Here is a 27,775-nt window from a genome sequence, read left to right as displayed (position 1 = left end):
GCCTGGATGGTGGGGTCGTTGATGATGGATGATGTCTTCTTGGGGAAGTGCTCCATGTGACTGTGCTCAGTGGTGGATATATAAATGGTAACAATTCATATTTATATATGAAATAATTCATATAATAGAGCAAAAATTAGTGGGAAGTTAGAGGATGGGAAACTTTTAAAAACCAATAGAAGGCAACTAAACGTAATTAAGAAGGTAAAGATGGAATACAAATATAAGCTAGCCAGTAATATTAATCAGGATACCATGAGTTTAGTCAGATACATAGAGTGCAAACGAGAGGCAAGAGTGGATATCAGACTACAGGAAAATGATGCTGGAGAGGTAATATTGGGAGACAACAAAATGGTGGATACACTGAGTAAGCACTCTTCACTGTGGAAGACACTAGCAGGATGGTGGAAGTTCCAGGAGTCAGGGGTCATGAAGTGTGTGAAGTTACCGTAACTAGAGAGAAAGTTCTTGGGAAACTGAACAGTCTGAAGGCAGATAAGTCACCTGAACTGGATGTTGTACACCCCAGAATTCTGAAAGAGGTGGCTGACCAGATCGCAGAGGCAATAGTGATGGTATTTCAAGAATCACTAGATTCTAGAATGGTTCTAGAAGACTGGAAAATTGCAAATGTCACTCCACTCTTCAAGAAGGGAGAGAGGCAGAAGAAAGGAAATTATAGGCCAGTTAGTCTGACCTCAGTGGTTGGGGAGATATTGGAGTCAATTGTTAAGGATGTGGTATCGGGGTACTTGGAGGCAAATGATAAAATAGGCCATAGTCAGCATGGTTTCCTCAAGGGAAAATCTTGTCTGACAAATCTGTTGGAATTCTTTGAAGAAATAACAAGCAGAATAGACAAAGGAGAATCGGTTGATGTGTGCTTGGATTTTCAGAAGGCTTTTAAAAAGGTGCCACATGTGGGGCTTCTTAACAAGCTATGAGTCCGTGGTATTGCAGGAAGCATACTAGCATGGATAAAGCAGTGGCTGATTGGCAGGAGGCAAAGAGTGCGAATAAAGGGAGCCTTTTCTGGTTGGCTGCTGGTGACTAGTGGTGATCCTCAGGAGTCTGTGTTGGGACCTATTCTTTTTACACATCAGTAATTTGGATGATGGAATTGTTGGCTTTGTTCCAAAGTTTGCAGATGATATGAAGATACGTGGAGGGCAGGTAGTTTTGAAGAAGTAGAGTGGCTACAGAAGATTAAGAGAATGGGCAAAGAAATGGCAGATGGAATACAGTGTTAGGAAGAGTATGGTCATACACTTTGAATGAAAGGATTGACTATTTTCTAAATGGAGAGAAAATAGAAAAAAACTGAGGAGCAAATGGAGTTGGGGTTCCTTGTGCAGGATTCCCTAAAGGTTAATTTGCAGGTTGACTCTGTGGTGAGGAAGGTAAATGTAATGTTAGCAATCTTTTCAAGAGGACTCAAATATAAAAGCAGGGATGTAATGTTGAGTCTTTATAAAGCACTGATGAGGCCTCATTGGAGTATTGTGAACAGTTTTGAGCTCAGAAAGGATGCGCTTAAACTGGAGATTTTTCAAAAGAGGTTCACAAAAATGATTCCAGGATTGAATGGCTTGTCATATGAAGAGCATTCAATGGCTCCAGGCCTGTATTCACTGGAATTCAGAAGAATGAGGGGTGACCTCATTGAAACCTAGCGAATGGTGAAAAGTGTTGATAGAGTGGATGTGGAAAAGATGTTTCCTATGGTGAGAGAGTCTAAGACCTGAGGACACAGCCTCAGAATAGAGAGGTGTCCTTTTAGAATGGAGATGAGGTGGAATTTCTTTAGCCATAGGCAGCTTTGGAGGCAGAGGTTGATGTATATTTATATATATTTAAGGCAGAGTTTGATAGATTCTTGATTGGTCAGGGCATGAAAGGATATGGGCAGAAGGCAGGAGACTGGGGCTGAGAGGGAAACAAAATCAGCCTCAGTGAAATGGTGGAGCAGACTCGAAGGGCCAAGTCACCCAATTCTGCTCCTAAATCTTATTGTCCTATGATCTAATAACTTGTTGTAATCTGGAATGCACTTACTGCAAAAAATTGATGGAAATGAGTTCTGGAGTTATGTTCAGCAGTGATCTCAGCAGCTGACTTAGCAATACATATATTAGACTGAAGAAACCAGGATGCAAATCACTTTGTATTTTAAACAATTAAGGAAATTGGAAAATGATTGGATGAAGCACATGGATTAAGGCAAAAAGTTAAGTATCATAAACATACTGAAAATATTTTAAAATCTACAGTATTAGTTATGTTCTTTGGGAATTTGAATCCAAACATAAAATAATTTTGTCAGGGAACCTGGAAAAATGAGACTAAATTAGTAGGGGATCTTAAAACAAGAAAATCTGCAGATACTGGAAATACAAGCAACGCACACAAAATGCTGGAGGAACTCAGCAGGCCAGGCAGCATCAATGGAAAAGAATAAACTGTCAATGTTTCAGACCAAGACCCTTCATCAGAAGTAAGGTGGTAGGGAAAACAGATATTTGTGATACTTTGCTTTTTCATAGCATGCATTATTGTAGTCTCTATAAAAGTCTCTTAATGCAAAATCAAGAAATTTGTATGAACCTCAATTTTATACTCACTTCAAAGCCTCACAGAAAATACAGACACAGAAGGCTACATATGCTAGAATCTGGAATAACAAACAATTTGCTACAGGACACAATGGGCCCTACTATAGAGTTTTGACCTGAAAAGTCAACAATTCCTTTCTACCAGACATGTTGCTTGACCCACTGAGTTACTCCAGCAGATCAGTTTGTTTGTTACTGAAAATAAAGCCAATCTTTTTTAACTCCATTGTTGCTGATGGACTTGAAGAAGTTTTCCGGCACTTTTTGCTCTTTTTCTAAAAGTCAATCTTGCATTTATTGTCATATGTTCAAGTACAAGTACAAGCTTCTAGAGTGAGATGTATCAATTTTAGCAGAATTATTACTGGAAAATATCTCTATTTATAGAGTCAGAAAGCAGGCCTTTCACCCAACTGGCCCAAGCCAAGCAAGATTCCCAACTAACACACACAAAATGCTGGAGGAACTCAGCAGGTCAGGTAGCATCTATGGAAATGAGTAAACAGTCAATGTCTCAGGCCAAGACCCTTCATCAGGACTGGAAAAAAAAAGATGAGAAGTTAGAGCAAGAGTTGAGGGGAGGGGAGGAAGAAGTTCATGGTGCTACATGATAGATGAAACCAGGAGAGGGGGAGGGGTGAAGTAAAGAGCTGGGAAGCTGTTCGGTGAAAGAGAAAAAGGACTGGAGAAAGGGGAATCTAATTAGGGAGGGTAGAAAATCATGGAAGAAAGGGAAGGGGAAAGAGCTCCAGAGGGAGGTGATGGGCAGGTAAGGAGATAAGGTGAGAGGGGGATATGGGAATGGGGGAATGGTTAAAGGGGGGACAATTACAGGAAGTACTAGAAAAAAGATGAGAAGGTAAAGCAAGAGACTTTCAGTCTCTGGATTCCCTATGTTTAATTGAGCACTTGTGGATGTTGAATATGAGGTCAATTTCATGGAATAACATTTGCAACTTCATCATTGCTTGCTTGTTCATTTTGTGCCACGTCGTATGATGTTGGCATTCATGGTCTTTCAATGACCACGATTGTTCTTGGCAAATTTTTCTACAGAAGTGGTTTGCCATTGCCTTCTTCTGGGCAGTGTCTTTACAAGACAGATAACCCCCCAGCGATTATCAATACTCTTCAGAGATTGTCTGCCTGGTATCAGTGGTTGCATAACCAGGACTTGTGAGTTGCACCAGCTGCTCATATGACCATCCACCACCATGAGTTTCACTATGAATATGAAAATTACACGTCATAATTTCCCTGGCAACTTCTTGTTTTATGAATGTAACGTTTTACCATTGTATCATTTTATACTTAATGCAGTATCTGTGATTAAAGAAAAGCTCCTACAAAAATATTTTCATGGAGGTAACCCTTGTCATTAAATAGGCTGCATTAAAATACCTCTTGTGATAATTGCTTTATGGAAAGTTTTCCAATTGGCCCAGTGTTACTGTTGGTTCCTAAGTCCCCTCCAGCCTAGATGTAATCATGTAAAAGGGACTTCGTCTGAATCAGGAACTTCACGAAAAGTGTGAAAGTGCCAAGCTGTGCTGTTCCTTTTGATGCATCAGCTGCATGGAGAGGGAAAGCAAGCTGCATAGACAACACCTTACTCTCCATATCATTCTGCTAGGATGCAACATTCATGGTCGACCCCGACCAATGACAGGTGGGGGGGGGGGATTTCGAGAGGAAAAGCAGATAGTAAAAACCACGTTAATGACTTGCTTGTGTTACCAGGTGCGGATATGGCCCAAGTGCTGAGTGAGAGACACTGAAGCAGGTCGATAGTTCACAGACTTTAATGTGAGCAGTGTTAAAGGGGAAAATAAAACAATAAATGCTAGGCCAAAAAGGGCTGTTAACTAAAACTCTCAGATGGAAAACGAAGCCTACACTGAGGGTGAAAAGAACACCTAAATATTAAACTAATACCGCTAGTCTTCAGAGTCAGTTGACTCGTAAGTCCAATTTCTCAGGGAAGGCCAAATGCAAACAGGCAGCGAAACATTGCTGTGCTCTGTCCAAGTCTCGACAAGCACTACAACAACAAGTATGGAGTTAAATACTATCACGATTATGTAATAATTAGCTGACACGTGCAAATTCACAAGCGCAATTGCCGTATCTACTGTATCTACCGTGGTTGTGACAGCTTGTTAAGGGAGGTTAAATACGAAAATGTGCCTAAGAGAACTTTTCACAGCAACAGTTAAAGTTTTCATCAACTTGGGGTCAATTAAAAAATAATTTTATTCAGTATTCATAGGATGCAGTGCTAATCAATGTATTACTCAAATTGCACTAAAATTGATTTTTTAAATTTTGTGTTCTTTCTTGTAAAGATTGTGTAGAATTATGTTTAATTTATGTTTTTCTTATAAATGCTACTGATCTAATGCTATAGTACATGCGTGTAATGTTACTGCAAGTAAGTTTTTCAATGCACCTGTGCGTTCATGTATTGGACAATAAACTAGACATTGAATTGGACAAAAAGAGCAGAAAATGCTGGAAAATCTCAGCAGGTCCATCAGCAACTATGGAGAAGAATAAGATTAGCTTAACTTGTATGTATGTACACCAAAACATCGAAATATACAGCGAAAAGCAATGTTGGGGTCAAATCAAATCAGCAGAGGTTGTTTTGGGCAGCCTGCAAGTGTCACCATGCTTCTGGAGCCAATATAATATGCCCACAACTCGCTAACCCTAACTACACATTGAAATGTGGGAGGAAACCCATGTGGTCATGGGGAGAACATAAAAATTCCTTACAGCTATAAAGAGATGGACTAACTGCTAACACAACTCTGCCACCCTGAAACAAGAAACACACAATGCTTTGCGTCTGCGATCCTTTGTTGCAACACTGGAATAGAGAGATAAATAAGACTGCAGATCCTGGAATCTGGAGCAACACATAATCTGCTAAAGGAAGTAAGTGGTTGAGCGTCTGTGGGGAGAAAGGAATTGTTGATGTTTCAATTGGAGACTCTGCATCAGGATAGCGAGAGGAGAGGGAAGGCTGCCAGTATAAAACAGTGGACCCAGGCCCGGTCTCAAGAGCAAGAAAAAACCCAATGTTTGATTGATTGAAGCACCGTGCCAAATCTCGGCGGTGGGACCCATACCTGAGAGCTTATCCAAGTGGCAGGGCTGGGTACGAGAGTGAAGAATGACCTGAAGTTCGGAAGATATAAGTGCGGGCTGGATTGAAAAGGTCAGTGTGTTGGGGCCGGAGGTGAGGAACGGACCCAGTGTTCAGCTCACTGCTCCACAATGTTTACTCATTTCTGCACTGATCTGAGGCTGTGACCTTCAACTAATGGGCTCCTGAACTGGCTGCAGTGATGATTGGCTTCATAATTGTGAACTCAATTTCATGAACTTCAGTTCTTAATATTACTTGCTCACTTTATTGTTTGCACAATTTGTTTTGTTTCTTCACATTGAGTGTTCGACGGTCTTCTGTTTTTAAAAATGGGTCATATTGGGCTTGTTTTGTGGCTGCCTGTAAGGAGACAAATCTCAAGGTTGTACATGGTATACCCATTTGATATTAAATGTGCTTTGACCTTTGAACACGTTAAAAAGAAGAGGTGGAGAGGGTAAGGCAGGGACTTATGATTGGTGGACTGGGGAGAGGTGAAGGATAGGTGAGCCTTCAGACCCAGGTGGAGTCGGGAGAGGGACGGAGTTGGAAGGCAGAGGTAGGTGGATGACAGGTGGAAGCTGACAAATAAAGGGCAGATGGGAGGAGGTGGGGGAGAGCAGAGTGAAGATGAGGACAGCTGTGAGAGAGATACTATTTTTCTGTAGGAGAGAAGTTTGGGGAGTGATAGGGAAACTAGGGGAATGTCTGTGATGGGTGAGTCTTTTAGATTGCCTTAGAACCTCTTTCACTGGCCACATTCATTGCCTCAATGCCAAATTGCATCCAATAACACTCCCCTGAAACAACTTAAAATGGTTAAGGTCAGTAAATAAGCCTTATAACTGGTGGGTGTTGTTGATAATAGTTGGAGGAAGTGGTTAAAACTTGGAATCAGTTTGTGAAAGTAATTACACGCCTCATTTACAATTGCCTACTCCATTACAATGAAAGAGCATTATAACAGCTGGATCCAAATCCTGAAACTCACTAGGCTCAAGTTGGGAGAACACTTACAAGAAGGACTATAGAAGCACAGGAGTCTACCTTCAGTGCCCACTTCATGAAAAGTAATGCAAGATGGCCAATAAATGCTGGTCTTGCTAGAGACAGCCATATGCCCTGAAAAGTGGTAAAGGATATGCGGTGATCCAACTAATGCTGAAGTAAACTCGTGCATCCATTGAGGTGGAAATATTTTATTGTTTGATGGTCTGTGAAGAAATGACCTAGATCTTATCTGTGGAAGGCATTTTGAGTGGTTGCATCAGGGCTTGTATGAGCTTTCTGATGCATAGGAATGCAAGGCGCTACAGAGGGTGGTGGACTCAGCCACTTTCCTTGAGCGTACAGCTGCCCGTATCATCAAGGACATCTACAAAGGGTAATGACTTAAGAAGGCAACATCCATTATTAAGAACCTCTACTCATTGCTGCCATCAAGTATGAAATACAACACCCTGAAGACGCACACCTCAAGGTTCAACAGCAGTCTCTTCTCAACTGCAATCAGGTTCTTGAACTGACCTGAATGTCCCTAATTCTACCTCAGACTATATTTCCCTCAACTCCAATAATGATGATGAAAGGTCTCGGTGTAAAAGTTTGACTGTTCATTCCTCCCTAGGGATGCTGCTGAGTTCGTCCAGAATTTTGTGTGTGTTATTACAAAAATATCATTATGTTATTTTTGTTGATTATATTGTATAAGTTATGTATAATCTATGTTAATTTAATTTTTTGTAATTTATGTTGTCACGCTTGCCATGTACTGTGCTACATGGGACTTTAGGAGATCTAGGCCTCATATGGAGCCAGTGATCATTAATGGAGAATGTGTGGAGCAGGTTAAGACCTACAAGTATCTGGGAGTACAGTTAGACGAGAAGCTAGACTGGACTGCCAACACAGATGCCTTGTGCAGGAAGGCACAGAGTCGACTGTACTTCCTTAGAAGGTTGGCGTCATTCAATGTCTGTAGTGAGATGCTGAAGATGTTCTATAGGTCAGTTGTGGAGAGCGCCCTCTTCTTTGTGGTGGCGTGTTGGGGAGGAAGCATTAAGAAGAGGGACGCCTCACGTCTTAATAAGCTGGTAAGGAAGGCGGGCTCTGTCGTGGGCAAAGTACTGGAGGGTTTAACATTGGTAGCTGAGCGAAGGGCGCTGAGTAGGCTACGGTCAATTATGGATAACTCTGAACATCCTCTACATAGCACCATCCAGAGACAGAGAAGCAGTTTCAGCGACAGGTTACTATCGATGCAATGCTCCTCAGACAGGATGAAGAGGTCAATACTCCCCAATGCCATTAGGCTTTACAATTCTACCGCCAGGACTTAAGAACTTTTTAAAAGCTATTATTAATGCTTTTTGAGATAGTGATTTAGATGCATATCATATTTTTTACTGAGTTAAGTATTGTATGTAATTAGTTTTGCTACAACAATTGTATGGGACATTGGAAAAAAAGTTGAATTTCCCCATGGGGATGAATAAAGTATCTATCTATCTATCTATCTACTACTGCAGAAAAGCCAGTTCTCATGGGTATCCACGCCAATGATAATAAACTTGAACTTAGACTACATCCAAGGTACTTTAGCATCTTAGTGACTCTACTGCCCTTACAGTACAAAGCTATGCAGTGAGTTAAACATCTTCTCAAAAATCACCCAAGCCGGAAGCTTTCTTCATGGTTTTTAATAAAATCTTAGTTGTGAAAAGATATTGCTGTCTCAAGGGCAAATAAAGAGAGGATGGAGATGGATGCCTTTCCACTGAGTGCTTCATATTTAATCCAAAATAATAATAAGCAGAAAATGATATAAAAAAAACAGCTTCTGTACAGGAAGTGATGATGATCAGCTTACAAAATGAACTGTGCCCCTAGAGGCCAGGACACTCCCCTTCTGGCATCCATGGGATGTCAAACTTAACTACTGAAACTAGAAGTCAAGTGATCACTCCTTTGTCTAAAGAAGGATAGTCTCAGAGACTGGTCTTGAAGACAGTCTTACAACACAGCCTTCAGCCATTTTCACTTTGAAAGTATTGACCTTGATGTAATTCCTGGTGGGGATCAGCAAGAAATACTGGACCAGTTAACCATGAGGAAAGGGTGAGCTGATTAGCCGGTAGCCCCCTTGTGGTATGATCACTTGGGTTGAGATCAGTAGGAACATAATTCCACTGGCTCTTCTCATTGATCGCTTGACATGTTGGCTCCTATTATGTAGAGAAACATGGAATCTCCTTGTTTCTTTAAATATATAATCGTGCACAAACTTTTTACTGGTAAAGAATCTGATATCATCTGGTTTTTTATCCAGCTCTTTGGTTATCATCTCTGCCATCTCAACTGCTAGAACAGCAGCACTGAGTTCAAGGCTTTGTGTGGTGAGATTTGGAGAATCTCAGCAGAGGAGTCGGTGGAGGTAGGGGGAGGGATCTTGTCAGCAATGGCCTTAAAATATGAATGACTCTATGCAACTTCAGGAGTTGGGGTTTAATCCCTGTTGCTGGGAATGAAGGCTGGCAAGGGTAAGCAGAACTGCCCTCCTAATTACTCCTTGACAAATCCACTGGCTCTTCTTCTGTCAACTTCTGATGTTCTAGAACATGTCCTTAAGAGTGTATGGGTAAACAGAAAACACAAAGTACACTGCAGATGCTGTGGTCAAATCAAGACGTACAAACAAGCTGGATGAACTCAGCAGGTCGGGCAGCATCCGTTGAAATAAGCAGTCAACGTTTCGGGCCGAGACCCTTCGTCAGGACACAGAAGTTTGAATAATGAGTGTGTCAAAGACTGGTGATGTTGCCAATGACACATTGCTCTGATCATCCAATATCACATATGCCTTTATTTTTTGCTCAAGATGTCCTTTTGGGTAGATGTTGACAAGATGTATTTTAAAGCAGGATTTGCCTCAGAAGCCTTTCCTGCATACCTTTGTGCATGAGGAACTTCATAAGGCTCCCTGCTGTGCTCTGCTGCGGTCCTGCTGGAATCAGTAGTAGCCCAAGGTGCTGACCTTGAATGAAATGCTGGTATGTGCTGGTCACTGTTACATTCAATGTAATGTATGATAGCTTCACTCTCTTTTGCTTGGTGTGCTGTCGAATCACAACATGGGAAACATATTGAGTGCACTTTTAGAATGCATCTCTGGTTTGCAAATGGGTTTTCCCTGAATCCTCTGCTTTTCAAATCAAGGTTCATGACAGAGTTCTATACTTCAGTTTTGTTGACCATGGTAGAGGTTTTGGTTTTCCATGCTTTTGCTGGAGATCTTTATTTGAATTATGTGCTGCCAGAAGTTGAGAGCTTAACACTAGGATCACCCCGCATTTCCGCATGGTGGCAGACAAGTTCCACAAAGAATGAAATTGGTAGGTGGGGGGCATGATGGCATTTCCGCATGGTGGCAGACAAGTTCCACAAAGAATGAAATTGGTAGGTGGGGGGCATGATGGCATTTCCGCATGGTGGCAGACAAGTCCCACAAAGAATGAAATTGGTAGGTGGGGGGCATGATGCTTCATCTTACACTTGAATCCTTTGGCTATCCACTGTTCTTGCATGTTGTTCGAGAGTTTATTCTCTATAGGGATTATTCCTCTTGCTGTGTCTAAGTTACTCAGTCCTACTAGGTAACACTCATTTTTGCAGCTTGCAATTCTGACAACAAATCTGTATATTCCAGTTACCTCTGCAGTTCTTTGTGTGAGAGCTTTGGAAAATTATAGAGTCGGCTGAAGGGAGATTATTCAATTGCATTTGGAGAGCCATTGCATAAGTCCAGCCTCTGCCACAGCATTGGAAAGCTGAACTGAACTCTTCTCACTGCTGTTGCCTTCAGGTAGAAGGTATAAGAGCCTCAGGACTCACTCCACCGGGATCAGGAACAGTTACTACCCCTCAGCCATCAGCTTCTCGAACAAAAAGGGATAACTACACTCAACTTCACTTATCCCATCATTGAAATGTTCCCACAATCAATGAGCTCACTTTCAAGGTCTCTTTATCTCATTATCTCATCTTCTCATTATTTATTGCTATTTATTTATATTTGCATTTGCACAGGTTGTTGTCTTCTGCACTCTGGTCGACATTTCACTGATCCTATTATCGTTACTATTCTATAGATTTGCTGAGTATGCCCATAGGAAAATGAATCTCAGGGTTGTATATGGCGACACATATATATACTTCGATAATAAATTTACTTTGAACTTTGAACCTTGATTCTGCGATTCTATAACTCTAGAAAAAGTGCACTGGGGTATCACTGGAAGAATGAAATAGAAGGCTTTCTCCATTACAGGAACTGTGAAAGATGTTTGAGTAATCTGGTCCCTGTCTACTGATGCCGACAATAATTTCCCCAGTTGCCACTGCAGGAGAAGGTATTCTCTAACAGATGTTATTGTGCCCTGTGTGTTAGATTTTACCTTATTAGAAGTCCAATAACAGATGTTATTGTGCCCTGTGTGTTAGATTTTACCTTATTAGAAGTCCACTAATTATCGCCTTTACTAATAATCCCCAGGCACCTGTCACTTTTGCAAATGAATCTGCAGAAAGTTCATTTCATAGGCCTGCTTGTGCTTATAATTACAAAGATGTATCCCAAAGGGAATTTGGTTTAACAGGGCAATGCCTTCATTTTGCATTGGACTTAGTTACAATATGTAAGGAGGAATGAAGGACTTTCTCTGCACCGCCTTTCCTTTAGACGGACTGAATATACTAGAGATGAGATTGATAGGTGGATAATGCTTATTTGTATATTTGACACTGACACTCAAAGACCAGTGGCTTCCCTATCACATTTTCATACTGTGACAGCTGAGTGTTGCTTATTTTACCCTGTTAAGTCCCTAAATCTCTTCTCATCCTTGGCTTTGATGAAGATAATACATAGGAAGTACATCTGTCCAAGTACGACATCCAATACTCCTTATTTTTCTCTTAACCACAATAAAATGCACTCTGTGGCCACTTTATTGGGAACAGATATGCACCTGCTCGTTAATGAAAATACCTAATCAGCCAATCATGTGGCAGCAATTCAATGCACAAACACATGCAGACATGGTTAAGAGGTTCAGTTGTTCAGACCAAATATTGGAATGGGGGAAGAAATGTGATCTAAGTGACTTTGACTGTGGCATGATTATTGGTGCCAGATGGGGTACTTTGAGTATCTCAGGAACTGCTGATCTCCTGGGATGTTTATGCACAGCAGTGTCAGCAGTTTACAGAAAATGGTGCCAAAAGCAACAAAAACACAGCGGCATTTCTGTGAGTGAAAATGCCTTGTTAATGAGAGGGGTCAGAGGAGAATAGCCAGACTGGTTCAAGTTGACAGGAAAGTGACAGTAACTCACATAACTACGTGTTACAATAGTGGTGTGCAGACGAGCATCTCTGAACACATAGCACGTGAAGTGGATGGGCTACAGCAGCAAAAGACCACAATCATGAACTCATGGCCACTTTATTAGATAGAGGAGATAACTAATAATGTGGCCACTGCGTATACTCCTCCGAGATTGAGGTAACTTTGTTGCACTTGCAACACTGGGCCATAATTTTACAATGATACTCCGAGTCCAATGGTTGAGAAGACATCCAAATGGTGCTATTGCTTAGAGGGAGAATAGTGGACCAGGGATGTGTCAATCATCCCTCAATGCCCTGCTTTGTCCAGAAGTACAGAACGTAAGGAAAATTATACCCTTGTCCAAAAGTTAAATTGTTGATCATTAATCCAACCTATTTTTCATCAGCATTTACATTTAAAGAGAGGTACATTTTTTAACACAATAGATTATATTAGAATAGAATCATTGAACAATCAGCATAGTTCAGGCTCTTCCATCCAACTAGTCCATGCCAAACCATTGAAACTGCCTAGTCCCATTGATCTCCACCCAGACCGTAGCCTTCCATACCCCTACTATCCATGTACCTCTCCAAACTTCTCTTAAACATTGAAATCATGCTTGCATGCATCACTTGTACTGGCAGCTTGTTCCACACTCTCATGACCCTCTAAATGAAGAAGTTTCTCCTCATGTTCCCCTTAAACTTTTCACCTTTCACCCTTAACCAATGATCTCTAGTTGTAGTCCCACCCAACCTCAGTGGAAGAAGCCTGCTTGCATTCACCCTATCTATACCCCTTAACATTTTGTATACCTCTGTCAAATCTCCCCTCAGCCTTCTATGTTCCAAGGAATAAAATACTATTCAATCTTTCCTTATAACTCAGGTCCCTCAGAGCAACACAGAAAATGCTGGAGAGACTCAGCAGTTACGGCAGCGTCTAAGGAGCAGAATAAACAGTTGATGTTTCGGGCCAAGAACCATCATCAAGACTGGATAAAAGGGGGTAGAAGTCAGAATAAGAAGGTGCAGGGGAGGGGAAGCAATACAAGCTGGCAGGTGATTGGTGAAGCCAAGTGGGGGGGGGGGGGGGAGGGACTGGGTTTGTGAGAATCTGGGAGGAGATTGGTGGAAAAGTTAAAGGGCCAAAGGAGGAGGAATCTGGGCTTTTGTTTTGAAAACTCCGTAATTAACAGCAAATAATGGTAAAAAGTCATCATTATTTAGAATATCCATTTCCAGAACTTGTTAGTTGCAGTTTGAAAGATGGGATATATTAGGAGAATCAGATTAAAAGCTATCTTTCTGAAGAAGACCTGGTTTGGTTTCAAAACAAAATTAAAGCAGATGATGGAATCAAATAAATTTAAAGTGCAGAGGAGGCTATTTGGCCCGTTGTGTCATGCTGAATATTTCTGCCACATTCTTTTTCACAGTTTCATTGCAGTTAGGTTTCCCCAATGCTACCATGCTCTTCTCTGAGAACAGCAAGGATGTGTCAATGTGCCTGCCAAGTCTTGATCGTAAAGTCTAGGCTGACAATTTAGTTCAGTATTTTTTTCCACAGGCATTACGCTACAGATGAGACCAAGGCCCTAAAAATCTGATCTGGCAGACAGAGATTATCTCCAGGTTTATTCAAAATAAGAAACAGCATTCTCCTTCTGTCTGGATCAACAACCAATCCTGAGTCTAATCCTGAGTATGCGAAGGAGATTTAAGAGATTAGCGATTAGCTTTATTTGTCACAGTGAAATATGTGATAGACATTCTATGCACAGAGAGATTCCACAATTATTCAGGAGGTGAAAAGGCCAGTTTCATATTTCTAAGACAAAAATCTTAAAGATTAGATTTATTTGTTATGTGCACATTGAAACAGTGAAAAGTGTTTTGTTTTCTGTCAACGACCAACACAATCCCAGGATGTTCTGGGGGCAGTTCATGATTGTCACTATGCTTCCAGTGCCAGCATTACATGCCCCCAACTCTCTAACCCTAACTGTGTGCCTTTTGGAATGTGGGAGGAAACCCGCATGGTCACGGGGAGAACGTACAAGCTCCTTACCGACAGTGGCAGGAAACAATCCCCAATTGGTGATTGCTGGCACTGCTAAGCCATTGCACTAACTGCTACATTACTGTGTCACCCATGATATAAATGTGCTCCTTCAGAATCAGAATCAGGTTTATTATCACCAGCATATGTTCTGAAATTTGTTAACTTTGTGGCAGCAGTACAGTGGAATGCATGATAATATAGAAAAAAACTGAATGTTAGGGCCTTGGTTTCATCTGTGAATTGCTTATTTAATTTAACTATATATATGTGTGCGTGTGTGTATATATATATATATATATATATAAAATAGTTAAATTAAATAAGTAATGCAAAAATAGAAATAAAAAACTAGTGAATTAATGTTCATGGGTCAATGTCCATTCAGGAATGTCCAATCGGATAGCAGAGGGGAAGAAGCTGTTCCTGAATCACTGAGTGTGTGCCTTCAGGCTTCTGTACCTCCTACCTGATGGTAACAGTGAGAAGAGGCCTATCTTGGGTGGTGGCGGTTGACTATTTAAAAAAAAGTTTGGAATTATTTTATAGATTGGTAATTAAAAGTTATATGTTTCTATATTCAGATTCCATGTGTGGTCTTCACCAGGAATTATTGCCCATCCCTAACCACCTTTCAGGGGTTGCTGGAGAATGGCCTTCTTTAAACCCTCTAAAGTGCTCCCAGAGTGCTGCTGGGTAAGTGTGGTCCCTTGTTAGATGATCATGAACACATGATAGCATATTTTGCAGTCAGTTTGGTGTAGTATTTGAAGGAACCTTGCAGTCAGTGGTGTCTTGCAGTTGGAAGAATGGGCAAAAAAATGGCAGACGGAATACAGTGTTGGAAAATGCATTTTGGTAAAAGGAACAATAGTGCGGACTATTATCTAAATGGGGAGGAGGTTCAAACATCAGAGGTGCAGACGGTCTTAGGACTCCTCGTGCAAGACTCCCAGAATGTTAACCTACAGGTTGAGCTTGTGATAAAGAAGGCAAATGCAATGTTCGCATTTATCTTAAGAGGAATAGAATATAAAAACAAGGAGCTAATGCTGAACCTTTAAAAGCCACTAGTCAGGCTGCACTTGGAGTATTGTCAACCATTTTGGGCAGTATATCTCAGAAAGGGTGTATTGTCATTGCAGAGAGTCTGGAGGAATTTCACGAAGATGATTCCGAGAATGAAGGGGTTAACATAAGAGGAGTTTTGGCAGCTTTGGGCTTGTACTCACTGGAATTTAGAAGAATGCGTGAGGATCTTATTGAAAACTACCAAATGTTGAAAGGACTAGATAGGGTGGATGTGGAGAGGATGTTTCCTATGGTGAGGGTATCCAGAACTAGAGGGCACGGCCTCAAAATTGAGGGGTGACCTTTTAGAACAGAGGTAAGGAGGAATTATTTTAGCCAGAGAATAGTGCATCTGTGAAATGCTCTGCCACAGACGGTGGTGGAGACCAAGTCCGTGCGTATATTTAAGGTGGAAGTTGATAATTACCTGATCAGTCAAGGCATTAAAGGATATGGCGAGAAGGCAGGTGTATGGGGTTGAGTGGGATCTGGGATTAGCCATGACGGAATGGCAGAGCAGACTCAGTGAATTATTTCTGCTCCTATGTCTTATGGTCCCCTGCACCTGCTGCCTCTGTTCTTGGTTGGAAACGTGTTGATTTAAGAAGAGCTCAAGCGAAGTAATTGCAATGCATTTTGTAGGTGGCACACTCTGTACCCATAAACCATCTCAAACTGATGAAGGGTCTCAGCTCATAATGCCGACTGTTTATTCCTCCCCATAGATGCTGCTTGGTCTGGTGAGTTCTTGTAGTGCTGTGTGTATGTGTGTCCCTCAAGATTTCCATCATCTGCAGAACCTCTTGTTTTCCACCTATAGCTGTGTGGTCCATAGACTCCAGTCACACATCTTCCCACACTTCAAGTCAACTATTTGACCTCTGGTTAATTTTCTCCAGGCCGTCAATTTAGTCTCGTCTAATCTTAATGTTTTTCGCATATTGATGTAAAAATCCTCAGATAGTGTACATTCTTTACAAATCCCCAGAGTAATCTCTTTTAGATAAACTAATCCAACAGTAAGATAATAAAAATTGACATTTGAAAGTGACTCCTCTCTACTGAAAATTGTAGGCTTAATGTATGGTATCATCAACCTAACAAGCAAAGAGGATTGCAGGGAATAAAATCAATAGTGTGTAACTATATCCTTTTATTTTGATTAATAGAGGTTTCAAGCATAGAAAGAAAGGTGTGAGTTTCAGATGAGTGAAGTTTATGATTCTTTCAGCATATAAAGCATGTAAATCCTGATAGTTTCCAGAGAAAGGATCTTGCACAATTGACTGTAATATTGGTGTTATCTTGTCAGTTAGAGACTATGGTAGAAAGCCTCCCGTCTCACTCAATTGGAGAGATACTGCATCTCCCAGTGCCTGGGCTCTTCATCAAAGTTGCATAAACATTTTTGATATCATCCATACAGCATACATTTTTGGAAAAGTTGCGTAAATATTTCCCAAATTGGATTTTAGCATTCCTACTGTAAGCATGAGAAATACGTAGGTGAAACCACATGGAACTTATCTGCATACCAATAAGATGATTGTCACATCATTGTGTCACATCTAGTTTCCCACTTCATCCCCATTTCTCTTAATTGACTTAAGTCCAAAACCTATTGGTCTCATCCTCAATTATATTTCATGACTGAACTTCAGCGGAGTATTCCGAAGATTCACATCCACCCAAACCAAAAAGCTTTTCCACATTCTGATTCATAAATGGACATTTTCAAAATAATGCTTCTTATTTCTCAGAATGTCCCTCTATTGTGAGGCTGTGCCATCCGGTCCTAGACTCGCCCACCGTAGGTAACATTCACTCCACATCCACTCTATTCGAGAGATTTCCACTACCCCCCCCCCCCCCCCCACCGCCCCATTCTTCTAAACTCCAGCAAGTACAGGCCCAGAGCCATCAAGCACCCCTCATATGTTAACCCTTGCATCCCCGGGGTCATTTTTAATCTCATCTGGAGCCTCTCCAATGTTAGCACATTTTTTCTTAGACAAGAGGCTGAAACTGTTCACAGTACTTCAAGAGCAGTCTGATCAATGCCTTATAAAGCCTCATTATCACATCCTTGCACTTACATTCTAGTCGTCTTGAAATGAATGCAAAGATTGCATTTGCCTTCCTTACTACTGACTCAACCTGCAAGTTAACCTTTAGGGAACTCTGCATGAGGACTCCCAAGTCCCTTTGCACCTCTGATTTTAGGACTTTTCCCCACTTAGAAAATAGCCTACGCCTTTATTCCTTCTACCAAGTGCATGACCATACATTTCCCTACACTATATTCCATTTACTACCTTTTGTCCAGTCTTCAAATCTGTCTAAGTCTTTCTGCATGCTCACTGCTTCCTCAACACGACCTGTCACTCCACCTATCTTCGTATTGTCTGCAAACCTGGACACAAAACCATCCATGCCGTCATCCGAATCATTGACGTATAACATGTAAAAGAAGCAGTTCCAATACCAACACCTGCAGAACACCATGAGCTAACCAGAAAAAAATCCCTTTATTCCCATTCTGCCTCCTAGCAGTTATCCAATCTTCTATTCCTCTTTCCTGTAACACCATGGGTTCTCATCTTGTTAAAAGTCTCAGTCTCATGGGTGGCACCTTGTTAAAGACGCTCTAAAAATCCAAGTAAACAACATCCTTTGTTTATCCTGCCCGTGATTTGTCAGGTAAGATTTACCTGATGGAAAACATGGTGACTTTGGCCTATTTTATCATGTGTTTCCAGGTCTGAAAACACATCCTTAATAATGGACTCCAAATTCTTCTGAACCACTGAGGTCTGGCTAACTGGCCTATAGTTTCCTGTCTTCTGCCTCCTCCCTTGCTACAGAGAGGGGTGACATTTTCAATTTTCCAGTCCTCCAGAACTACTCCAGAATCTAGTGATTCTTGAAATATCATTACTAATGTCTACACAATCTCTTCAGTAACCTCTCTCAGAACTGTGCGGTATAGTCCATCTGGTCCAGGTGACTTATCTACCTCCAGATATTTCAGCTTCCTAAGCATATTCTCCTTAGTTCTAGCAACTACAATCACTTCTGCCCCTTGACACTCCTGAATCTCTGGCATACTGCTAGTATGTGCTAGTGTCTTCCACAGTGAAGACTGACACAAAATGCTTATTAAATTCATCTGCCATTTCTTTGTCCCTCATTACTCCTGTCCAGTGTAATTTTCCAGTGGTCCAATATCCATTCTTGCACTCTTTTACACTTTAAATGTCTGGAAAAACCGTTTGCTATCCTATTTGTTATTATTGGCTAGCTTCCCTTCTTATTTCATCTTTTCTCTCCTTATGGTTTTTTAAGTTGCCTTCTGGTGGTTTTTAAAAGCTTCCCAATACCCCAACTTCTCACTAATTTTTGATATATTATATTCCCACTCTTTCGCTTTTATGCTGTCTTTGACCTTCCTTGTCAGCCATGGTTACGTCATCCTCCCTTTAGAATATTTCTTCATCTTTGGGATGTATCTATCCTGCACCTTCCAAATTCCCCCCAGAAACACCAGCCACTGCAGTTCTGCCATCATTGCTGCTAGTGTCCCCTCCCAAACAACTTCGGCCAGCTCTTCTTTCATGCCTCTGCAGTTCTTGATTTGCTGTAATACTGATACATCTGACTTTAACTTCTCCCTCTCAAATTGCAGAGTAAATACTATCTTATGATAATTACTACCCTCCAAGGGTTCTTCTACCTTAAGCTCCCATATCAAATCCGGTTCATTACACAAGACTCAATCCAGATTTGCCTTTCCCCTAATGGGCTGTTCTAAAAGTCATCTCATAGGCATTCTACAGATTCCTTTTCTTGGGATTCAGCACCAACCTGATTTTCTCAATTTACCCGCATATTGAATTCCCGCATTACTATTATAACCTGACCTCACACATCATGAAGACCCTAGAGAGGCTGGTCAGATCAGCCCTCAATCCCCTGCAGTTTGCCTACTGGGAACACATTGGAGTCAATGATACTGTCATCTACCTACTAAGTAGTGCCTACTCCCATTTGGATAAGCAGGGTAGCACAGTGAGGACCATGTTCTTTTGATTTTTCAAGTGCCTTCAATATCATACAGCCCTCATTGCTGGGGGAAAGCTCCGTTCAATGCATTTTGGCACTTCCATTGTATCCTGGATAGTGGACTACCCAACTGGCAGATCACAGTTTGTGCAGCTTCAGAGCTGTGTGTCAGACATAGTTAAACGTAGCACTGGGGCCCCATGGTGGATGTCTTGGCTCCCTTGCTTTTAATCGCGTATACCTTGGACTTAAGATACAACACTGAGTCATATCATCTGCAGAAATTCCCTGATGACTCAGCCATAGTTGGGTGTATAAAGGGAGGGTGGGAGGATGAATACATGGTGGAGGACTTTGTCAAATGGTGCAAGCTGAATCATCCGCAGCTCAGTGTCAGTAAGACAAAAGAGATGGTGCTGAACTTTAGAAACACTAAGCCTGCACTGCTCCCTATTACTGTTATTGGTGAGGATGGAGATGTGGTGAGGACCGACCAAGTACCTGTGGGTAGACATGGATGACAGACTTGTGTAGAGCACCAACACTGAGGCTGCGTACAAGATGGGCCAGAGTCACCGAGGTCCTTTGGAGTATGCAGACCTCTCCTTCACATTTTCTACCAGTCTGTTGTCGCCAGTACAATCTTCTATATGGTGGTGTGCTAGGGCAATGTATCAACATGGGTGACACCAACAGGCCCAATGAAGTGATTAGAAAGGCTGTCTCTGTTATAGGAGTCAAACTGGACATACTGGAGTCAGTGGTAGAACAAAGGACCCTATGGAAAATCTTGGCAATTCTGGACAGCGTTAGTAATAGACCAAGACAACTGCGCTGCTCCAAAGAGCGTTATATGAGGTCATTCTTACGCTCAGCCATTAGGCTCTATAACGAGTCAACCTATAGCCAGAGAAATTATGACTCCCCCCGCTCCTGTTAAGACTGTTTGAGGTAACTTATTTTTTACTCTTTTTTTCTTCTCTTCTAATATTTATATCTGTTCACTTGTAATGCTACTGTGACACTGTAATTTCCTTTGGGATCAATAAAGTATGTGTCTATCTAACTTGCCCTTATTAAATGCCTTTTCTATTTCACATTGAAATTTATATCCCACATCCTGGCTACTGTTTGGAGGCCTGTATATAACTCCCATCAGAGTCTTTTTACCCTTGCAGTCTCTTAACTCTACCCACAAGGATTCTACATCTTCTGTTCCTATATGACTTCTTCCTAAGGATTTGATTTCATTTGTTACCAACTGAGCTACACCACCCCCTCGACCTACCTGCCTGTCCTTTCAATATGAAGTATATTCTTGGATGTTAAGCTCCCAATTATTATAGTGTAATGTTCGGAACCATGGGCACCAAGAGAGTAGAGAGTATTTTGAAGACAAAAGAAAGTTTTAGTTAGCAGCTGGATCCAATCAATGGTAAATAACCAAGACTTGTCAAGAACAAATGGAGGTTAATGTTTCCCTGACCAAAAATTCTCCTAGACTATTTCTTATCTTGCCTGTCTTCCTCTCATTATTTAGTGTAGACAAAATGAAAGGCGTTTTCAACCCATGTATAGGCCTGGTTTTTCTCAATTAATTAAACAATATTACTCCTCTTAAGTATTTGACATGTCTCTCTATATTTTCCCCAAATAAGGGAATCCCTGCAACCATGCCTTCATTGAACCAAGACTGAAGGAGTTTAAATATCAGTTGTATATAAGATGGAGGCCATGATGCAAGGGATGTGGAGAAGGAGGCAGTGGTCTGGGGGAGATGGACAGAATCTTTTGAGTGAGTCAGTTTTTAGGAAAGGCTGGATAATTAACCAGATGGATAGGAAAATAATTCCGAGATGTGAACTGAAAAATAATGCTGGACCCACTTAGAAAGAACAGGTCAAACAATCAAACTCATATCTTAATATTTGATCCTGGTAAATCAACACTTACTTTATACATCACATGCTTGTTTTCAAATCTATTTGTGCCTCTGATTCACTAATCTCCTCCAGCCCTTTCATTTCGCCTCCTCTCGTTCTAGTCTCTTTTCCAAGGGGACCACAACCTTGAAGTGGTTGGGAGGATCGCATGCCTCAATGACTCGGAGAGCTACTTAACGTTGGCTGAAGTCAGGGCTTTATGCTTTGGCTATTGGTAGTGTCACACATGCCAAACAGGCCAAAGGGTAGAGGCCAGACTAACAGTGGTCCACCAGTCCTCCAGGTTCGGGGGTTCAGCTCAGGGTTAAGAACCCAGGCTGGTAAAACAAAATTGTTACGGAAGCAGCATAAAACATCAAAATCTACAGCATATTCCAGGCCCTTTGGCCCACAATGTTGTGCTGTCCATGAAGCCTACTCTAGAAACTGCCTAGAATCATCCTACCACATAGCGCTCTATTTTTCTAAGCTCCATTTACCTATTTAAGAGTCTCTTAAAAGACCCCATTGTATCCGTGTCCACCACTATTGCCAGCAATGCACCCACCACTCCCTGTGTAAAAAAACCTGCCCCTGACATCCCCTCTGTACCTACTTCCAAACACCTTAAAACTATGTCCCCTAGCATTAGCCATTTCAGCTCTGCGGCAAAAGCCTCTGGCTATCCACACAATCAATGCCTCTCATCATCTTATACACCTCTATCAGGTCACCCCTCATCCTCTGATGCTCCAAGGAGAAAAGGACAAGTTCACCCAACCTATTCTCATAAGGCACGCTCTCCATTCCAGGCAACATCCTTGTACATCTCCCCTTGCACTCTCTCTATAGTATCCACATCCTTCCTGTAGTGAGGTGACCAGAACTGAACACAGCAATGAGTGTGACAGTATTCCTGAATATTTCTGAGTCTCCACCCATGTCTTGCATGACTGATAGTAGTGAAAACCGAGAGAAAGCTATTGATACAATGAAGTAAACTGTGAACACCGCCAGAGATGGAGGACCTTCATTGCTGCCCTAAATGCCAGTGTAACAGGCAGTAAGTTCTAGCCTCTGGATATCCTGAATTGACTGGAAATTCCACCGGCATCCATAGCTTCAACTGTAGAGCTCCAAAACTCTTCATTGCCCTACCAAATCCTCCCCACTTCCCCCACCTGTCCTTCTTTAAGACAATCCATAAGACCTACCTCTGACCAAGCTGTTGATCTACTCAAATGTTTCTTAATGTGTGTGTTTATTAATTTTCCACTGAAGAACTTTGGAACATTTCACTATATTAAGGGGGGGGGGGTGAATAAATAGAAGCTATTATTGTTTCTTAGGCTATTGAATGCAGTTCATCACAGTAGCATTCAAAAGATGGATGGGGAAGGTGCCAACAACTTTACATAAACCAAACATCCTGATTTATTTATCAATCTTGAGTGCTGACATTATCAACTTGTAGGCATAGCTAATACAAAAGTATTGTAATACTTTGCCCCTGTCATCTCAGCTGTTGGCAGTATCAGTTATACATGTCAATGTATTGTGGTGTTGAGTTCATTTAATGCAATGTTCTTATTATTTAAAATTACGTTATTGTTACTTCCAGTGTGATTGAAAGGGAATTCTAATTCACATTCTTATTTTCTGTTTCAGTGACAGCAAGGTCAACTCATTCATTCAGTAGTTTTTAAATATCCCAACAGATAATTAGCAATGTAAGTGTACATAGAATAGAGCTGGTTGGTAAAAAGTATATTATATTTGGTTGTAATGATAGATTATGTAGCTTATTGAACCATGCCCTTTTGCTGAAAAACTTGTGAAACATTTGCTGTTCTTTTTGAATTTTTTGATCATTTTCCTCATACATAGTTACCATTTTCATCAACCAAATTTCACTTATTTGTTCATTCATTCCTGTTTACTCAATATACCCTTAATGGCCACTTTATTAGGTATGCCTGCTCATTATGTGGCAAACACTCAAAGCATAAGAGCATGCTGACATGGTCAAGAGGTTCAGTTGTTGTTCAGACCAAACCTCAGAGTGGGGAAGAAATATGATCTAAGTGACTTTGACCATGGAATGATTTATGGTGCCAGATGGGGTGGGGGGGGGGTGAGTAGCTCAGAATCTGCTGATATCCTGGGATTTTAATGCACAGCAGTCTGTAGAGCTAACAGAGAATGGTGCAAGAAACAAGCAAACATCCAGTGAGCAACAGAAGCAAAAAAAGGCTTCTTAATGAGAGAGATCAGAGGAGATTGACCAGACTGGTTCAAGCTAACAGGAAGGCGACAGTAACTCAGGTAATTACGCCTTACAACACTGGTGTGCAGTAAAGAACTCTGAACACACAACATGTTGAGCCTAGAAGTGGATGGGCTCCTGCAGCAGAAGACCACAAGCGTACATGCAGCGGGCACTTTATTAGGAATTTTATATATTTATAACTAAATAGCTGCAGAGCACTGCGGTTAAATTACAGATTGGCATACAAAGCCTGAACCATTAATCTAAAGACATGAGTTCAAATTCCTCCTTGGCAGCTGAAGATTTTAAGTTCATGTACATTCATAAATCTGAAGTGAAAAGTGACACTAACAATGGCAGCTATGCAACAACAAGATGGTTATAAGTACTAGAGACACATGTGAGCATACAATGTAGAATTACAAAGGCTAAGCGAGTTTGGTTATGAGAAGATTGCAAGCACTGTGACCTGGATGTTGATCAAGATAGAATTTGTTTCATGATTAGTGGGTGGGCTGAGAGGCTGGGTGATAAAATTTATTACTTGGCAAGAAAGACGTGATTGCACTGGAGAGTGGCCAAAGGAGATTTTATGGGGATGCTGCTAGGATTTTAAAACTGTATCTAAAAGAAAAACATAAACAGAAGAGGTTCTATGGATGCCGGTGATCAAGAGTAACACAAGAAAAAAATAATATGCTTGAGGAACTCAGCAGCTCAGTCAGCATTCATGAAGAGGAATAAACAGTTGACATTTCAGGTCTAGATCCAATCCCAAAACATACTTACTGCCTGTTACGCTGCTGGCATTTAGGGCAGCAGTGAAGGTCCTCCATCTCTGGTGGTGCTCAGGGCTTCCTTCATCATGTCAATAGCTTCCTATTGGTTTTCACTACTATCAGGCATGCAAATTCTGGGTGGATTCTTAGGAATACTGTCGTACTCAGAGGTAAAAGGATTTTTCATTGCTGTTTCCATGGCATTTTTTTTTTAACCAGGAGGGTTGTTAGCCGTAAGATAAACTTACAAACCTGGAGGACCTGTGGGTGGATGACTCTTAGTCTGTCCTCTACCCTTTGACCTGTTTGGCATGGGTGACTCTTCCAAGTGCCAAAGCATAACGCCCTGACTCCAGCCAACATAGCTCTCCGGGTCATTGAGGAATGCAAGCCTCCGAACCCTATGACAAGGTTGTGGTCCTCTTTGAGGCAATCCCAAAATGTCAACTGTTAACTCCTCTCCATAGATGCTACCTGGCCTAGTGAGTTCCTCCAGCATTTTGTGTGTGTTATTCTAAAATGAAAGATGGGATCATCTCAAGTTATTTTTACTTAGTTTAGAGAAGCAGAAGGGAGAGTTCTTTGGGATGGGAATGATCTTTTTATCTGAGCAGATGGGTCAACAATCAAGGAACATTCATTTTAAGTAATTCATTGACAGATTAGAGAGGAGATGAGGAAATATTTTCCACTTGTTCCTAAAAGGGCCATGGTGGCAAACACCCTCATTACTTTTCACAACTATCTGTGCTCCTGTAGAATTCTAAGCTGTAATGCTAAGGATATGATGCTGGAAGGTGAGATTAAATCATGTGGCAAGCCTTTTGACTAGCGTCAATGTGATGGGCTAAATGGCTTCACTCCATGTTGTAAATTTTCAAAGATTCTTTGATTCTTTCCATAAAGCTCTGATGAACCTGGTGAAGTTTTGGCTGGGATGCATGGAATTCTTGGAATCTATCTAATCTACCAGAGGAGGTTCACAAGAATGATCCTAGGAATGAAAGGTTAACATATGAGGAGTGTTTGATGGCTTTTGGCCTGTACGCACTGGAATTTAATATTTGGGGGGGGGGGGGAGGAATCAAATTGAAACATACTAAATATTCAAAGGCCCAGATAGAGTGGATGTAGATAGGATGTTTCCAATAGTGACAGAGTCTAGGACCAGAGGTCACAGCCTCAGAATAGAAGGATGACTGTTTAGAACAGAGATGAGGAGGATTTCTTTAGCCAGAGAGAGGCGAATCAGCGTAATTAATTGCCCTAGATGGCCATGGAGGTCAGGTCAATGGTTATATACTGTATCAAGCAGAGGTTGATAAGTTCTTGATTAGTCTTGGCATCAAAATTTATGGGAAGAAGGCAGGACAATGGGGATGAGAGGGAAAATAAATCAGCCATGATGAAAAGCTGGAGCAGACTTTGCGGGCCAAATTGTGCTCCTATGTCCTATGGTTTGGAATCCCTGGATGCTATGGGTCAGTGTGCATCTTTTGGATTTGCCCTTCACAAGTTATTTACTAAGATGTCAGCAGGCTGACAAGTTTAAGGTCCAGTCAGACAAGGAGGAGCTTATAGCAGACAGAGGCCAAGGGTCCCAGAAGTATTCAATCATCAGCCCCAGGGAGAGGTCTGATCTATGGAGCTCCATTCCCCAGTCTATGTAGGAGATAGGAAAAAACCTTGGTATGGCAGTAAGGAGCCTTATTTCAGCTAATTCTCTTATTTAAGTGTCTGGTGTCTCTGAGGACTGGGGCAAGTACAGTCATGGGAAAACAACTAAAGTTGGTTAAATATGTGACTATTAGTCTCCCAAAACCTTGAACATCAGTGGCTTGTAGAATGAGCAACCAAAATGCATATTTTAACCTGCCCATTACCTACATCTGGTTCCATCTATCCCATAGACCACTCTCCTCTCCTATCAGATTCCTTCTTCTTCAGCCCTTGACCTCTTCCACCTATCACCTCCCAGGTTCTCACTTCATCCTCCCTCTCCCCCACCTACTCGCCTTCCCCCTCACCTGGTTTCACCTACCACCTGCAAATCTTGTACTCCTTCCCCTCCGCCTCCTAACTTCTTATTCTGGCTTCTTCCTCCTTCCTTTCCAGTTCTGAGGAAGGGTCTTGGCCTGAAACATCGACTGTTTATTCCTCTCCATTAATGTTGCCTGACCTGCTGAGTTCCTCCAGCATTTTGTATTACTCTTAATTAATGCCTCCCATCCAAATTTGATTCCTTATTAAAAGTAACCCCTCCACCCACCACTACCCATAGCTGCCAGCAAGCTTATGGGAAAATAAGAGATGAACTAAGTTATAACACATGAATAAAGAGTGGATAAAATAATTAGAAAAAAATTATTTCTCAAGTAGGAGTTCAGAGCAAAGAAACATAATTTTTGGTCTTGGTTGTTCAGGGCTGAGTTAGGAACCATGTTTTCACTGAAAGGATATTATAGAACTGAAACCCCCCTTCCTGAAAAAAGGAAACCCCCCCTACTGAAGTTAAAGGAGGGAGGGAAAGGAAAATCTCAATGAAACAGCACAGGTGATAAACAAATAATTTTCAACTTCCTTTCAAGAAAAGAACCTTCCACTTACCACGGATTCTGGCTGTGCATATCCTATATCTTCGATCCCTTTTATATTGATAATGTCAACATCTTTTTTGTCTATTGGTTTAAAGCAGTGTGTCTCATTGTGAAACGTCATGGTGGTATCGAATGATTGTAGCTTCTCCGCTGACTCAGGCAGAACTGCAGTGCCTCTGTTAACCTTGCTTGTATCTAAAAGAGGTAAGAAGTGAGAACCTCTAAGTAAAATGTTAAATTTAAAGTACATTTATTATCAAAGTACATATATATTACCTTATGCTGGCTTAAGATTCATTTTCTTGCAGGCATTCACAGGAAAATAAAGAAATACAATAAAAAATTGTAAAAGAAAAACAATACATAAGTATACTGTGGAGGTGCCACGGTAGTGTGGGGCACCATGGTAGTGTAATAAGAACATAAGGAATAAGAAATAGGAACAGGAGTAGGTCATCCGGCCCATTGAGCCTGCTCTGTCATTCAATAAGATCATGACTGATCTGGCCATACTCATCTCCACCTACCTGCCTTTTCCCCATAACCCTTAATTCCCCTACTATGCAAAAATATATCCAAACTTGTGTATTTACTGAGGTAGCCTCCACTACTTCATTGAGCAGAGAATTCCATAGATTCACCACTCTTTGGGAAAAGCAGTTCCTCCTAATCTTCATCCTAAATCTACTCCCCTGAATCTTGAGGCAATGTACCCTAGTTCTAGTCTCACTTACCAGCGGAAACAACTTTCCTGCCTCTATCTTGTCTATCACTTTCATAATTCTATATGTTTCTATACGATCTCCTCTCATTCTTCTGAATTCCAGTAAGTACAGTCCCAAGCAACTCAATCT

The 27,775-nt window shown here is 41.3% G+C and overlaps 1 protein-coding gene across 1 annotated transcript in view; it reads right to left on the bottom strand.

Moving 5' to 3' along the window:
• Positions 1-27,775, bottom strand: part of ano1a (anoctamin 1, calcium activated chloride channel a) — a 288,477-nt gene that overhangs the window by 224,079 nt on the left and 36,623 nt on the right. Inside the window, exon 2 of the mRNA XM_073049786.1 lies at positions 26,932-27,116. Within this exon, the coding sequence (XP_072905887.1) occupies positions 26,932-27,116 (185 nt within the window). The remainder of the gene's footprint in view (positions 1-26,931; positions 27,117-27,775) is intronic.

The sequence above is a fragment of the Hemitrygon akajei genome, chromosome 6 (assembly GCF_048418815.1).
Source record: "Hemitrygon akajei chromosome 6, sHemAka1.3, whole genome shotgun sequence".
NCBI classification, from domain to species: Eukaryota; Metazoa; Chordata; class Chondrichthyes; order Myliobatiformes; family Dasyatidae; genus Hemitrygon; species Hemitrygon akajei.
The sequence above is the reverse complement of the archived record's forward strand: the minus strand, read 5'-3'. Positions and strand labels throughout refer to the sequence as shown.